Source organism: Meles meles, chromosome 6 (assembly GCF_922984935.1).
Source record: "Meles meles chromosome 6, mMelMel3.1 paternal haplotype, whole genome shotgun sequence".
Classification (NCBI taxonomy): domain Eukaryota; kingdom Metazoa; phylum Chordata; class Mammalia; order Carnivora; family Mustelidae; genus Meles; species Meles meles.
The window spans coordinates 20373834-20388124 of record NC_060071.1 but is presented as its reverse complement, the minus strand read 5'-3'; the positions used below and the strand labels follow the sequence as shown (position 1 = coordinate 20388124).

Here is a 14291-nt window from a genome sequence, read left to right as displayed (position 1 = left end):
AAATCTGGAGAACGGGGCGCCTGGGTGGCTCAGTCATTGGGCATCTGTCTTCAGCTCAGGTCATGATCTTGGGGTCCTGGGATCGAGCCCCACATTGGGCTCCCTGTTCAGTGGGAAGCCTGGTTCTCCCCCTCCCACTCCCCCCTTTGTGTTCCCTCTCTTGCTGTCTCTATCAACTAAATTTTTTAAAAATCTTAAAAAAAAAAATCCAGAGAATTATACACTAAAATGGATACTTTTCCTGTACAGACATTTTAACCATGACAAAAAAGAGGAAGCAAACAAGACTGGATCTACATAGATAATCGCGTTCTAGCAACAACCTAAATGTCGTTAAATAAATATGGCAATCACGATAGAACATTTATAGCCATTAAAAATCATTTTCTACCCCCAAATGTAACAACACAAGAAAACGCCCATGTTGTTTTTGGACGAAAGCAGGAAATGGGAAACAAAACTATATACAAACTGGTCCTAAGGAACACGAATGCACACCTCACTATATGGATATTTATGACGCAGTGGGAACGCCGCCGAGAATTCTACAGCCGGCCTCCTCCTCTTGCTGTGTCTCAAGGTTCCCATGACCGGCGCTGCTCATCCATCACAGCGCACTGACCGCGGGGACACACTGCAGACGCCCCACCAGCCCAAGGCAGCAGAAGGAACTAGGTGACAAATGCCAGTGTGTGGGATTTTAAACAGGATTATAAAGCTGCACGAAGCTAGAAATAGTGGGCAAACAGACCAAACCAGCACTTTATTTTAAAAAGGTTTATTCTGCAGATTTAGAAATTTGAGATTTTTTAATAACTGCAAAAGAAATTCAGTCACACCTAATGATTGATTAACAGAATGTAGTGGTGTATTATCTAAACAGAAATCGTGCTGATGTGCCATAATAAATTGTCTATTAGTAAAAAAATACACTTTCGGGCACAGCATGGTATCACAAATTACAGTCAGGGTACTTTGCAAGAATTTAATCAAACTAGAGAATTCTGAGTAACTGTATCTTTTAAATGCAGCACTTAAAAATGTAACAACTCTGTGCATTCTTTTTCTTAAAAAAATGACCTTGTATGTGTCATAGAAATGCTGCTTTATTGCTGCAGAGGTCAAAGTTCAAGGCTCGAGAGGTACAGGAGAGAAATACAAAGGTAGCCTTAAGAAACTCAGTTTTGTTTATGTATAAAAAAGGTGAAGTTTATAAAAGTTAATTTACAAACCAAGAACAAAAGTGGTATGCACGCATTATGTACAAGCATCCTTAAAACGTCAAAATTTTCAAATGCATAGCCAAAAGAACAGAAAACCACCACTGCCCCTCGGAGGGGAAAAAAAAAATCCCCAAATCACACCATTATTTTCTTCTGGGTGATGATACATTTCTGAAACCACCAAATCCACAATTTACTCAATCTTTTTCATGATACAGTATCTAGATGCGCACAAAAGCCATAAAAACTTAGTAATACACAGAAAGAATGATCTAAGAATTAAAAACATGAGGGTAAGGCATTCCTGCTGGTTAGTTTGTCTGTGGTGATATGGTTAATTTATAGATCCAATGAGGCCACAGAACCAGTCTCACATGCTTTGGTGTCCTTCCCTAAAAAAATGTGTTTTCATATATAATAAGTAATTGTCTTCACTTGACTCCCTACCCCCCCACCCCCCCCAAAAGCTATAAATTCCCTTGCTGTACATTTCTGTTAAATTCACTACACTGGTTTATATGGTCCAGTACGTTTTTTAAATGTGTGCACATTACCTCATGCATAATAAAATAAAATGTGTATGCCAGGCCAGGACCATAATAAAATTTGAAACAGTGTACTTTGGAAAGAATAGAACTCAAATGCACCCCATTTACTGGCTGGTATTTTAACGGAAATCAGTAGATGAAGTAAGCAGTGACCATAAAAAAGTACAAAAATCATTACAAAGCAAACCATCTCTGACCATGCAGCCAGCGTGGTCACACTGGCTTTCCCTCCACAAACACGCAGAGTGCAGCAATGTCTCGGACCACAGCACAGGCGTGTGCTCACTAATCTTCATCTGTTCAAATAAAATGCTTAATACCAACAAACTGCAGTATCAATTCTAAGAAAAGTATAATACTTGATAGAATATTTCCATTTAGATTTAGTAAGTTTAACCCAGTTTCACATTATTTAATCAAATTCCTATATTTTAAGAATTAAAAGTGGTCAATCAGGACAGAAACACAGTTTGCTCCAACAAGGTAATTTGGATCTCCAGGAAGACACTTGTTTTGCCAGGTTTTAGGATCACCTAGAAGAGAAAAAGAGGTTTCTGTCATTTGCAGTTGGTGAAACCACTAGCCAGGATGCTGTGCAGTCACGGGCAAACACAAAGACATACTCAAGAGTTCTCTCCTATTTCTTCAGCATGTGCACTTGTATCAAGACTCTAGGTGCTGTACTTCAATGAGGACCCACGGGAATCTAAGGACTCAGAGCTGTTTCAGATTTCTCTTTTACTGTGTTTCCATGTGCATGCCTTTTCAAACAGTGAACAGAAGCTGGGGCGACCATGTATGCCTGAGATAGTTCCAGTGCCTGGGTCCACGTGATTATTAACAGCACTTCTGAAAGCTAAGGCGAAAATGATATGCTCACCCATTTGAACTGAGTAGGAGAACATTATTTCTCATACTCAACTACGGACCAACATATGAATGCCTGAAAGTTCTGCAGAATATAGTCCCCTTTACAAAAAATTTAAAAAAATAAATAAAAAAATATAAAAAAATAAATTAAAAAAAATAAAAAAATAAATAAAAATAAAAAATAAATAAAAAAAATAAAAATAAATAAAAATAAAAAATAAAATAAATAAATAAAAAAAAATAAAAGTCTGGACCAAGAGTTTCTCAGCCTCAATGTTAGCTGTAGAACAAAATCACTCACGTAGTTCTGAAAACTCACTAACTGCTAAATCTGAATTGGGGCTTGGGAATCTGAATTTAACAAGCACTTGGTGATTTGAGATCTGCAGCTAGAGAGAGCTAAGAAGCCCCAGAGAGTGGACACCAAGTATGAAGAAGGCTGGGATGACTATATGACATCCAAGATGAGTGATGTTGAAAGCTGCTGACTTTGCCTTCCTTCTGCATCCCCGCGGGATGATGTCTGGGGATGTTTTTGCTGGTCACAACTGACATCTAGTGAGTAGAGGCAAGGATGCTGCTAAACATCCCACAGTGCACAGGACAATTCTTACAACAAAGCATTATCATCTGGCCATAATGTCAACAGTGCTAAGGGTGACAGACCCTGCCTACACCGAAAGGGTCTCTGAGTCATGATGGGCTTAGCAGTTTAAAACAGAGTGATTAAACAGAAGTGAAACCACTTCACAAATATATAGGGGCTTATGCTGTGCTGCAAATAACAAGCGTCTTTAGGCAATGAAGTAGAGCTATGACAACTCTTTAGAAGTAAATAAAAAATCTTAACTCTAGGCTCCAGTTTCTTTCCAATATACAAACTTTTGCTGGGATTAAGTCAGTCATCATCAAAATCTACCCTTGACTTTTTGAACAGAAACTTAGAGGAACAAAGAATTCTAAAACCATACAGGATTATATAGAAGTACATTTCTGCTCTAGGTGAATGTACTCAAATTTAACACAGGAAAAAGTTGTTTCAGTGTAACAAAATAACTTGTGTTCTGTGGCATAAGATACAGAACAAATAGAGAAATCATTTATGGTTCATATAATATCTGGGGGGAAAATCGCTGTAAAACAAGTATCTGCAACAGTTAAATTTGTTTAGAAACAATCAGAGCTCATGCTACAACCTGAGTTTCAGAATATGTTTAAAATGCAGTTTCATTAATATTAACTCAAACTAGGCTAATAAAATAAAAATGCTTTTCCACTAGTGGAGTCCCTGAGGAAATAGCTCTACTATCTAGTGTGTTAAAGTTAATTTATTGGCTTTCTCCAGAAAATGGTCTACTTGTAGATATCAGGGAATACATATTTATAATATAATTTTTAATCCTGGGTAGTAACAGAATATGTTCCTGTAATCTTTGTATCCTAAAGTTCTATTTCATATTAAAAGTGTATAATGCTCACCTGGTTTACTAAAAATTCAGAAACAAAATTTTAAATTCTTGTTTTTCTATATGAGGTTCAATTAAAGTGATCTATACCAAAAATATAGAATGTTTCAACTGGTAACTGATGTAGTCACCCAAGGAAGTGAGAAATATGAAAATGCAATGGAAGCTTTGAAGCTATGATCTTAAGAGCAAAAAGCCATTTAAAAGTAGTGTGTTTAATAGAAGATATTTAGAGTTTTACACTGAGAAACCATGGCCGAGTATGATCACAGTGGAAGGTACTTGTCTTTCAAATTTCTCTGGTATATATACTTTGTAGGCTGAGAAATTAAAGAATGGTAACCAAAACTAGAAATTACTGTATAAAGGAATCCAATCATTTTAATAAGAAGATAAAAGCACCTATATTATATGTAGGGCAGTAATAGTTCTCCCACTGCATCTTAATAATTTTAACAGAACAAGTAATTTTCTTGAACACCAAGAAAGAGTCAACCTTTGGCCAAATCATCAATGTTTAAAAGGAAGAAACTTCTGTACCTTTCCACATTCATTTATGCATGCACCACAAAGAAATGTTAAAACAACTGGTGATGCCTACAAGGCCACAGGAACAGAGTAGAGATTTGCTCATGAACAGCATGGGTAGCTCCAACAGCCCAGGGATTAATCAATGACAGTACCCAAAGGCCCCAAAGGACAGAGTGAAGACAGCATACCCGACGAGGAGTCGGATGATTTTAGAGCAAAAGACCAACCGTCAGGGGTCATGGACGCACAGTGTGGTAAGCGCAGCTCCACTGGCTTCAGGAACTTGAGGCCATGGGGCCCACACATCACTAAGGGGCTCAGCAGTGTCTCACCTGCAGTCAGGGAGGGGGTGGGAGTGAGAGGTTAGATGGCCATCTTCCTTCTAGACCACAGTTCTCCTCACGCTCCCCTTCTAATGACATGCTTTAAAGCCAAATGCAGTTAATTCTCTATAGACACAGTGACCAAGAAAAAGAAATGGCAAATGTGTAATCCAGAATCTTCTAGTAGCCACTTTAAATAAAAAAACAGACGAAATAAATTTTTTTATGTAACCCAATATATCCAAAACATTATTATTTCAACATGTAATCAATATAGTGAATTTCTGCATTTCAGTGTGTATTTTTATACTTTCCAGCACATTCCAATACATAACAGCCACAGGTAATTTAAGAAACAAAACAGATGAACACAGGGGAAGGGGAGGTAAAATAAAATAAGATAAAAACAGAGAGAGAGGCAAACTGTAAGAGATTCTAACTACAGAAACAAACTGAGGGTTGAGATGGAGGGGAGGTAGGTGGGAGATAGGCTAGATGGGTGATCTGCATTAAGGATGACACTTGGGTTGTGATAAGCACTGGGTGTTATATGTAAGTGATGAGTCACTAAATGTTAACACTGCACTATATGTTAACTAACCTGAATTTAAATAAAATCTTGAAGGAAAAAAAGTGAAAAACTAGATAGAAAAAAAATTATTACATGAAAACTTCTTGCAAAAAGATTAATCTGGGACTTAATTTTATGACAAAGTAGAGAATATGCACATAACAGACAGGAATTTTGCCCCAGCTTAGTAGTGTTATAGTCATTTTAATGATTTTTAAAATAATCTGTCATTTCCTTACTGTCACAACAAAGATAATGCTAGCCCATTAGGACTGCATTTCAAAACTGCTTATGTCTATCACCTCTCCTTTTTAAGTTTTCAGTGAAATAGTATTTTATTTTGTGTCTTTTGTTTTCAATGAAATTTTTAACCAAGAATGTAAAATTAAAAAAAACAAAAACCCCAAACAAAGCTACAGGTTGCTGGTGGCAACTACAGTATATCATGAGGTTTTTGTAAGATATGTTCAAATGTACTTTTTACAAAAGCTACTTATAGGGCATCTGGGTGGCTCCGCTGGTTAAGCGGTCTACCTTTGGCTCGGGTCACGATCCCAGCATCCTGGGAACGAGCCCCACGCTGGGCTCCCTACTCCGAGAGGAGCCTGCTTCTCCCTCTCCCTGTCACTCCCCCTGCTTGCATGTGCTTTCTGTCAAATAAATAAAATCTTAAAAAAAAAAAAAAGTTACTTATATCTGGTGTTTTAAATGTATTTGCTGCAGACCTGGTTTAAACGATTCATGCAGGGCCCACATATGTTAGTATTCCACCAAATGTAAGAAACTGAGCTAAAGTGACGTATTTAATTAAGGAAGTAAAGCAATTTACTACAAGATTTGCTACAAGATTCCAAAAGAAGTCATCACACAGTTCATCACATCGTCCTGACAGATCCAGAAAGATTATGAAAAATAACAGCTTTCCTAGATTCCTTCAAGTTCAGAAACACACACGGTAATACTCGATAGGGATATGTTGTTTACTCTGATGAGTCTTACCGGGATCAGGGGTTGGAGATGAGCACCTGTCCTAAGACACTTCAATTCTACAATCAGGTGACAGGCATGGAGCAAAGCCTGTCTGAGCGGGTGTTACCTAGACCCATCTCCAGAGATGCAAGGGGTGAATGGCTCAAGGACAGATTTGGTGAGGTCTGCTAAGACCACCCAGCAGACAAGTGGAGGAACGCCCAAAGGCCTGTCAACTGTCAACACGGTCACTTTCAAACTGAAAGTAAAGCCCACCATGTGGAAAGTCTAGTGTGCTCACGATGCCAGTCCAAGGCACGCTCATTTGTGCTCATCTGAGGGGCCTTCCCTGTGGGAAGAACATGCTGGGGTTGGCAAAGTAGAAAAGGGGTCCAGGGGCGCCTGGGTGGCTCAGTGGGTTAAGCCGCTGCCTTCGGCTCAGGTCATGATCTCAGGGTCCTGGGATCGAGTCCTGCATCGGGCTCTCTGCTCAGCGGAGAGCCTGCTTCCCTTCCTTTCTCTCTGCCTCTCTTGTGATTTCTGTCAAATAAAAAAAATCTTTAAAAAAAAAAAAAAGAAAGAAAGAAAAGGAGTCCAGATTATGCTCTCAACTGAGCACTACAAGTTTTGAAGAGCACGGAAGATAACTCTCGTTATTAAAACTACACAGAAAAATAAACACACTTACCTTTCTCCTTATCTAAAGGTGGGAGGATGCTGTTGTCTCGGCAGACCTTGAAATAGATTTCCTGCTCAATTCCCTCAGGAATGGCTCCTTGTGGGATAATTATACTAACGCCAGTTTCTATGGAACTCAACACCCCGCCATTGCTGTTAAACACGCCTCGGGCTGTGGCCACCACAGTATGACCATCCTCATCTTCATCTTCTTCCACAGCTGAAGGGCTGAGAGTTCAGTAACATCAATGAGTAAACCCCCAACAATACACAGGCGTTCCCACTAGATTCTAACAGGTGGTTTCATTTTATTTTATTTCTCCATATAATCAAGAAGGTAAGCTTTCAGTGACACATTTTACTCACAGGAATAATAAATCCTTTCCTCCAGGAGAAATCAATTTCACGTTTGAAGATAACTAATCAATTTCCCTCATTACTAATTTTTGCAAGCAGAAGGTACAAGGTCCAACCATCTTGCTCGCCTAACTGCTATAGCTCTTTGGTTTTAAGACACACATTTTAACAACCACTAAATTCATGTTTTAAAATTGGCAGTCATGGTTTAATTGGCAGCACTTTTTCTCCTTCTTAGTGATACACAGACAATGGTGCATTTATTTCACAACTGATGTCATCTGAGACCTGGTAAGTACTCATTAGGTTCTCCACCTCCCTGGGAGTCAGTGCCATGAGGTAATACTTTGGTGTGGGTACACCTCAAAGCACCCATGAAAAAATATATATATATTCACTTAGTACATAAAGAATACCAAAGACCGAGGGGATGTGGTATCAATGACTGCTTCAAAAATGTAGGCTATCAAGACTTCTTCAAGTAAAATTTTGAGTTCACAACCTGAAGGTGAGCAGAAAGATGGAATGACATAGTAAGTGTGTGAAGGGAAGCTGTAGCTTCATTCCCGCACAACCAGAACATCAGGCACAATGCTGGTGTGTGTGAGGAAGAACAGGCTTCCCATCCCCCACTAAGGGAAAGGTGCACAAAGAGAAGAAGGAAACACATTTCCATGAGCATTCTTGCTCTCTGGAAGCAGGATGAAGGTGGCCCTCCTGGCCGCAGGTTCTGCCTCCTGGTGCTTCTATTTCAGTGGGTGGTCTGACAAGGTGAGTGGTTTTGGGAGGCTGGGGCTGAGGTGAAAAAGAGCGGACAAGAACACAAATGCTTATGTTTTTGAGATATCCTCACCAGGCCAAGGTTAGAGGTTACGGAAAGCTATGGTTGGTTGAGTAAGAGCTCTGAGGTCAGACGACCAGGGACTGCCAAATGTAGGCCCCCCTCACCCTAGCTGTGTGACTCTGCCCAAACCACAACGTCACTTATCCTCAGTTCTTGGTAAAACACAGATAATGACAACACCTACTGTCCATATGTGGTCATTAGCTTTATTACTTTATTAACATTATCTTGTACCTCTTGCAGGACCTTTCACCTAATATCATTCATTGCAATAACATTGTGGTTTAATATGTTAAATAAAAACGTTAAATAATAACGTTGGCTTAACAATAACATTCGGTTTAAAGTTGAAGTTAAAATGTTCATTTTAAGTCCCAAATCACAGAAACTACATCCACACTCACATTAGACAAATCATAAGACAAAGAAAAAGGCAAAAACTCTTACCTCACAGGAATAGCTTTAGGCACTGTGCTGATATTGTTCATTTGATACTTAGGCTTATCCGCATGGATGGAGAAAGTTTCAACCCCACTGTCAAACTCAGGAGGCTGAGCTGCACCATGTGGTTTCACAAGAGTTTGGGGAGAAGCGGGAGCTTTTGAAGACAAGTCAGGTTTCTGTGCTGTTTCACTTGGCAGCAGATTGTGGTTGAATTTAGGACTTTCAAACTTGCGCTCAAATGGCCGGGCAGAACTTGTATATGGTTTTGGTGTGAATCGATTATATGCTGGAGTGACCGTTTTCTGAGTCTGTTCAGCTCCATTAACTGGAGCTTTATCTGGGAAACTTTTCTGGGGATAGAAAGTAGATTGAACAGTGTCTTCTCGGTTTGCTGGTCTGAAAGTTGCTGGCTTATTCTGAGATGGAGGTGGGTCTGGTTTGGACGCTAAAGAATTCTGAAAATCCAGTGACACCGAACTACCTGAAAAAATAAACATATATAAACATTTTTAAAACTTCCTCAAAGAAGTTTAACAGCCCATCTGGTATCTCTTCCATTTTAACTTGTCTTGGTGCTAGAGTCGAGGCCCAGGTCAGGGTCTCTACTGTTAAAAGATGGCTCTTGAGCCTTGGTGGCTGTGTGTGACATTGAGCGACCAGGAGCGGGATGGACACATTGTGGCGCTTTAGCATGTCCTGCTGCCTTGGAGGCAGGGTCATGCTACTAGGAGTCCCAAGCCTCCAGAAACGGGTGGCTGAGTTGTCCCCTCTCCAACATCCGTAACAAAATAGAAACAGAATGACAATACAGCTATATTTAAAAAAGAAAAAAAAAATCAGCACTGTAAAATTCATCTAACTAAAGTCAAAAGGAAAGCCAAAGAATGAGAGATGCTATTTACAACCTGTATAACTGTATGGAATTAGGATCTAAAACCTTTGAAGAACTCCTATACACCCACAAGAAGATTCTACCAAAGAAAAGAAGGGCAAACCTCTGCAGAGGCAACAACAGAAGTGAAGGTCGGAACGCTCGGTTACAGGATACTCAACCTCACTACCAGGAAAATGCAAACCCAAAATAAACCCCAAATACCATTTCACGCCCATTAGATTGGCAACACTTCACTTTGGTAATGCCAGGAGTTAGCAAAGATGTGGAAGAGGAATTTCCATGTATGGCTGGCGGCAGTATAAAGTAGTATCAACTGAATTCTAGCAATTCATTCAGAAAAAAAATAACATCAACGCTATACAGTCTTTTTCTTTCAGAAAAAAGAGAAAGGGGAACATGTCCTCAGCTCTCTTTTATGAGACTAGCACAACAATGACAGCAAAACCAGACAGGGACATCATTAAAAAGTAATAAACCCAAATTCCTTGTGAACACAGCAATATATTTTACTACATTAACAGAACAAAGAAGAAAAAAGTTATGATCATCTTAAGGCATGTGACCAGATGCTTTCAGCAAACCACAAGGGAATAGAAGGGAACATCCAAAACATAATAAAGGGTAGCTCTGAGAAACCACAAAAAACCAATAGCTAATGTGTTAAGGGAGAAATATTAAATCTTTTCCTCCCTAAGATGGGGAAGCAAGATGTCTGCTCTCATCACTTCTACTCAACTTTGTACTTGAGGTCCTTGCCAGCACAAAAAGGCAAGAAAAAGAAATAAACGGTTTAAGAATTGGAAAGAATTAAAACTTCATCAGCAGATGTGAGTGTGGAAAGAAAATCCTAATATGGGGTAAAGTCAGTCTTCCACTACAACTCTACAGCTCACCTGGTTGAAGACTTGGCCTAATTTGATTCCTACATAAATAATAGAGAAATATCTATAGTAGAAAAAGGCAATAGAAGAATGATAAACCATGGGTGAAACAGACAACCCTTTTTTTGAAAGGGCCAAATAAGACAAGGGGCATTTGGAGGTGAAGTCAGCAATCTCCCTTTCAGGGAGTCTGATGGAAGGCAAAGAGACACAGACAGTTTGAGGAGGCAGCAAGAAGAAAGCAAGGTGCTCCGAACAACAGAGTAGTGAGCTGCACACATCTGAGGGCAGAGGGAAAGGGAAAGATGAAGCAAGCAGGAATGCGGGAGAGGAGCCACACCAGTGGCCCAGGGAGAGAGAGACAGCATGGGTAAGGGGAAATAGTTACTGCACAGAGAACTGTGAAGGAGAGTGCGAGCAAAAACGCAGGGGTGCAGCTGTTAAAATGAATCAACTGGAGCTGCTGGCCCCCTTGCTGGGATTCTGCCACAGTACCTAACTATAAGGTGCCGAGGGACACATGTTACGTGGAACTTTAAAGCTTTCCTATATCCACGTGTGAAGAAGGAACATGATTTTTACAAGCCACTAAACATTTAGATTTAGACATACTGGCGAACAAATACTATTTCCAGAAATTGAGCTGTGCTAGTAAAGGAGATTAAAATCTATTTAGCTTGTCTAATACGATAGTCATAGTCATAAAAACTGGAGATACACTTTTACTTACCAAAACCCTTAGTTTTCATTGTTCCCAGGCTAAGGGTTTTAAGCATATACATTTTAATGAAAAACCCTTCAAGAATTCAATTTTGTAACTGTTACTCTATTACAGCAGTAATGCCAACTTTTGAACTTCCTACCTTCACCATGTGTCCCCTTAGCATGTGTGTGGAGGGTGAGAGAGGAGCTGGTACTGGGCTGAGCAGGCTGGGCGTACTGGGAGGGCAACGGGGGAGGAGGAGGTGTGGCCTGGACAGGCTCATAGCGCTTCTCACCAAATGATCTATCCATGCCGTCAGCTTCAGGAGATTTTCCCCTGTAAGGAAATGAAGACAATGCCAACATATGAAAATGGTTTTACATTTACCAAACAAGTTCTCATTCCCCTAAGTATCCCTGAGTTTAAAAAACAGAAGTCTAGAAACTTCACAATTTATTCTTAGGAATATAAATGGTTAACTCCACCCAAATATACAAACAAATTCAACCATTTATCAGCACGAGAAATATAAGACAGCACAGATACTCCAGGAATATTAGTAAAACATCCAGAAGATGGCAACCAAAAGGCAGATGAAATTTTGGGTATACTTGTAATTTTGTGTCACTTACAAAAACCAGTAATGGTTAAGAGGTTTCAGAAGGTCTTCCAAATATTTTGAAAAACATTTATTGGCCCAAATCTTCCTTAGATTCATTTCTAATTTTGTATCTAAGGTACAAAAAGCCTTGGCTGCTGGCATGCTCAGAGAACCACAAAAAATGGTTTTTCAGACCAGAGATTGGCAATTTTTTTTATCATAAAGGGCTAGACAGTAAATGTTGTTGGCTTTTGGGGCCATATAGGCTCTTGTAGAATTACTCAAACTCTGCCCCAAAGCAGCCTTAATATGCAAATTAAATGGGTGTGGTTGTGTTCCAGTGACACTAAAAACACTGGACATCTCTCACTTGGCAATTGCCCTTAATTTACTAGATACATTTTTTGTTCCAACAACTGCTGGAGTAGCAGACATTGCTTGACTTTACAAGGCTCATTTAAGTCAAATTGTGCCATGTGTGCTTATTTTTTCAGATTGCCAATTATTAGTATGTAACACATAACATTCAAAAACAAAAGAAATCTTAAAGATAGACCCATAATTACAACACTGCCATCTAAACCTTTGCAAAGAGCCAAAGCTGCACTGGCTTTATGTGCACAAATAAAACAGACATTTGGAGAATGTATTTTCACAGAAAATTTCATTGACGAAGTCTAGTCTTGTGATTATCTTTAAAATGACGCTGTTACGTTGCTTTCAGGCTCTTACGCAAAGCACTTGAAGACTTTAAAATCTGAGAGTGCACATAATGCCAGTGACGCAGTGAGGGACACCTTATGTAACAGCCTCACATTAATGCCAGTCTTACCACTTGACGCTCCTTTTCAAGTAGTCATAGCTAGCGTAAGAGCCAAGAAATCTAGGTGACGGCAAAGCAAGCGCAATAGAAAAACGAAAGGAAACGGTCAATCTAACTAAGTACATTTGCAGCAAATGGAACTCAAATGTCATTTTAAAATAGCAACCAAAAAAATACATATCCACCATTTCAGAAGAATTTGATCTATAAAAAAAAAAAAAAAAACCAACACTAACTCTCATGTAAGCTAGGAAAATCACCCATAATTACAATACAGTAACAGACCTTGCCCGCCCGCCTGCCCTCCACATGTTTTCACTGTGCAGCTAGTGAGTAGCAAGGTGCTTGAGCTCTACTTCTCTTCCACCTCTGCCCTTTGCTTCACTTGCTAGTGGTGAGTAAAGAAGAGCGCTAAATAAAGGAGGAGCAGTAGGAATAAGCAGCAGGCTCTGAGTAAGAATGAAATGCTCCACTGAAAGAAGAGGGCCTGGCAAAGAAATCCTTGAAGTGGACAGAAGTAGCGCTCTAGCACACCGGCTGCCAGGGCCCCCAGCGGGGTAATAAGGAGCGGGTGAGTGGAAACAGGCCCGCCTTTGAAATGCGGCCTGCGAACCTGCACTCCTTCCTAGCAAACCTTCATGCGTCACCAGTTCCAGAGCGAAGTCCTGGGTGGGTGGAGCCCACTGCTAAAGCGACCATGCTTGAATCTCACAGCTTCTCTCACAGGCACACAGAAACCACCTAACAGCAATCTTACTTAGTTCTTAAAAAGCTGAAAATTGCCAACATTTATTTTGAGACCTGGAAGTCTCACAGTAAGTGTTCTCTTGAGAGAGACAGATTCTAGTGCCAGTAAAATTCCTCCTTGCCCTGAAGAAACTGAGTCTCTAGGCAGGGACAGGTGCACACCCCCAAAGAGACATTGCTCTTCCAGTCCCATGGTGGAATCCTGGAAACTCACCACCACCTGTGAAGACAAACAGCTGGGCCACTATTTCCAAATCACTCCAGTTCCAACCCACCTCTCTAGAATTATAACCCAGGCAGTAGCTACCTGCTTTCTAGGGGTCTGTCCTACGCTAGCAAACGTCTCCCCTCTCTAACTCCCACCATGTTTGAGGTGTATTTTTAAGTGAAACATAAGCAGGTATTATCCGGAAGATACGTTTGCTATTTCTGTATTTTACTTTAGAAAATAAAGGCCTGCAGGCAGTGTCCTCGTGACAAAAAAACAGTAAATGGTTTTGAAATACAGGACAAAAGGGGTCATATATTTTAAATGATTTCCTTGTTGTTGAAGTTGTTTTAATTGGGCACAAGCATACCACAGCACGAGAAGGGGGAGACGCAGAAACACCTCCTCTTTCAGTCATCCTTTCTTATTCTTCATTCCCCTTCCCAATGCTCTACCCACCGGATACCCACATGGGGAAATGCAGCACAACCACGAAGAGTTTTCACTTTATGACAGCCACAAAAGAAGGAAATGTATACTAGTGTCCATCTTAAGTCACGCTTTGCCGCTCCCAGAACACTCACAACAGGAACAGTAAAAGCAAACACT

The 14291-nt window shown here is 40.1% G+C and overlaps 1 protein-coding gene across 6 annotated transcripts in view; it reads right to left on the bottom strand.

Annotated features, from left to right (window-relative positions):
- Nucleotides 1-762: 762 nt before the first annotated feature.
- The window catches only part of TJP1 (tight junction protein 1), a 254981-nt gene continuing 241452 nt past the window's right edge, over nucleotides 763-14291 (bottom strand). For 3 of the 6 annotated variants that reach the window (XM_046008472.1, XM_046008476.1, XM_046008477.1), the window contains 5 exons: nucleotides 11464-11639; nucleotides 8828-9305; nucleotides 7190-7407; nucleotides 4827-4970; nucleotides 763-2304 (listed from right to left, as the gene is read on the bottom strand). In XM_046008472.1, the coding sequence (XP_045864428.1) occupies nucleotides 2210-2304; nucleotides 4827-4970; nucleotides 7190-7407; nucleotides 8828-9305; nucleotides 11464-11639 (1111 nt within the window). In that variant the 3' untranslated portion in view covers nucleotides 763-2209. The remainder of the gene's footprint in view (nucleotides 2305-4826; nucleotides 4971-7189; nucleotides 7408-8827; nucleotides 9306-11463; nucleotides 11640-14291) is intronic. The other 3 variants (XM_046008478.1, XM_046008475.1, XM_046008474.1) reach the window with 2 other exon arrangements.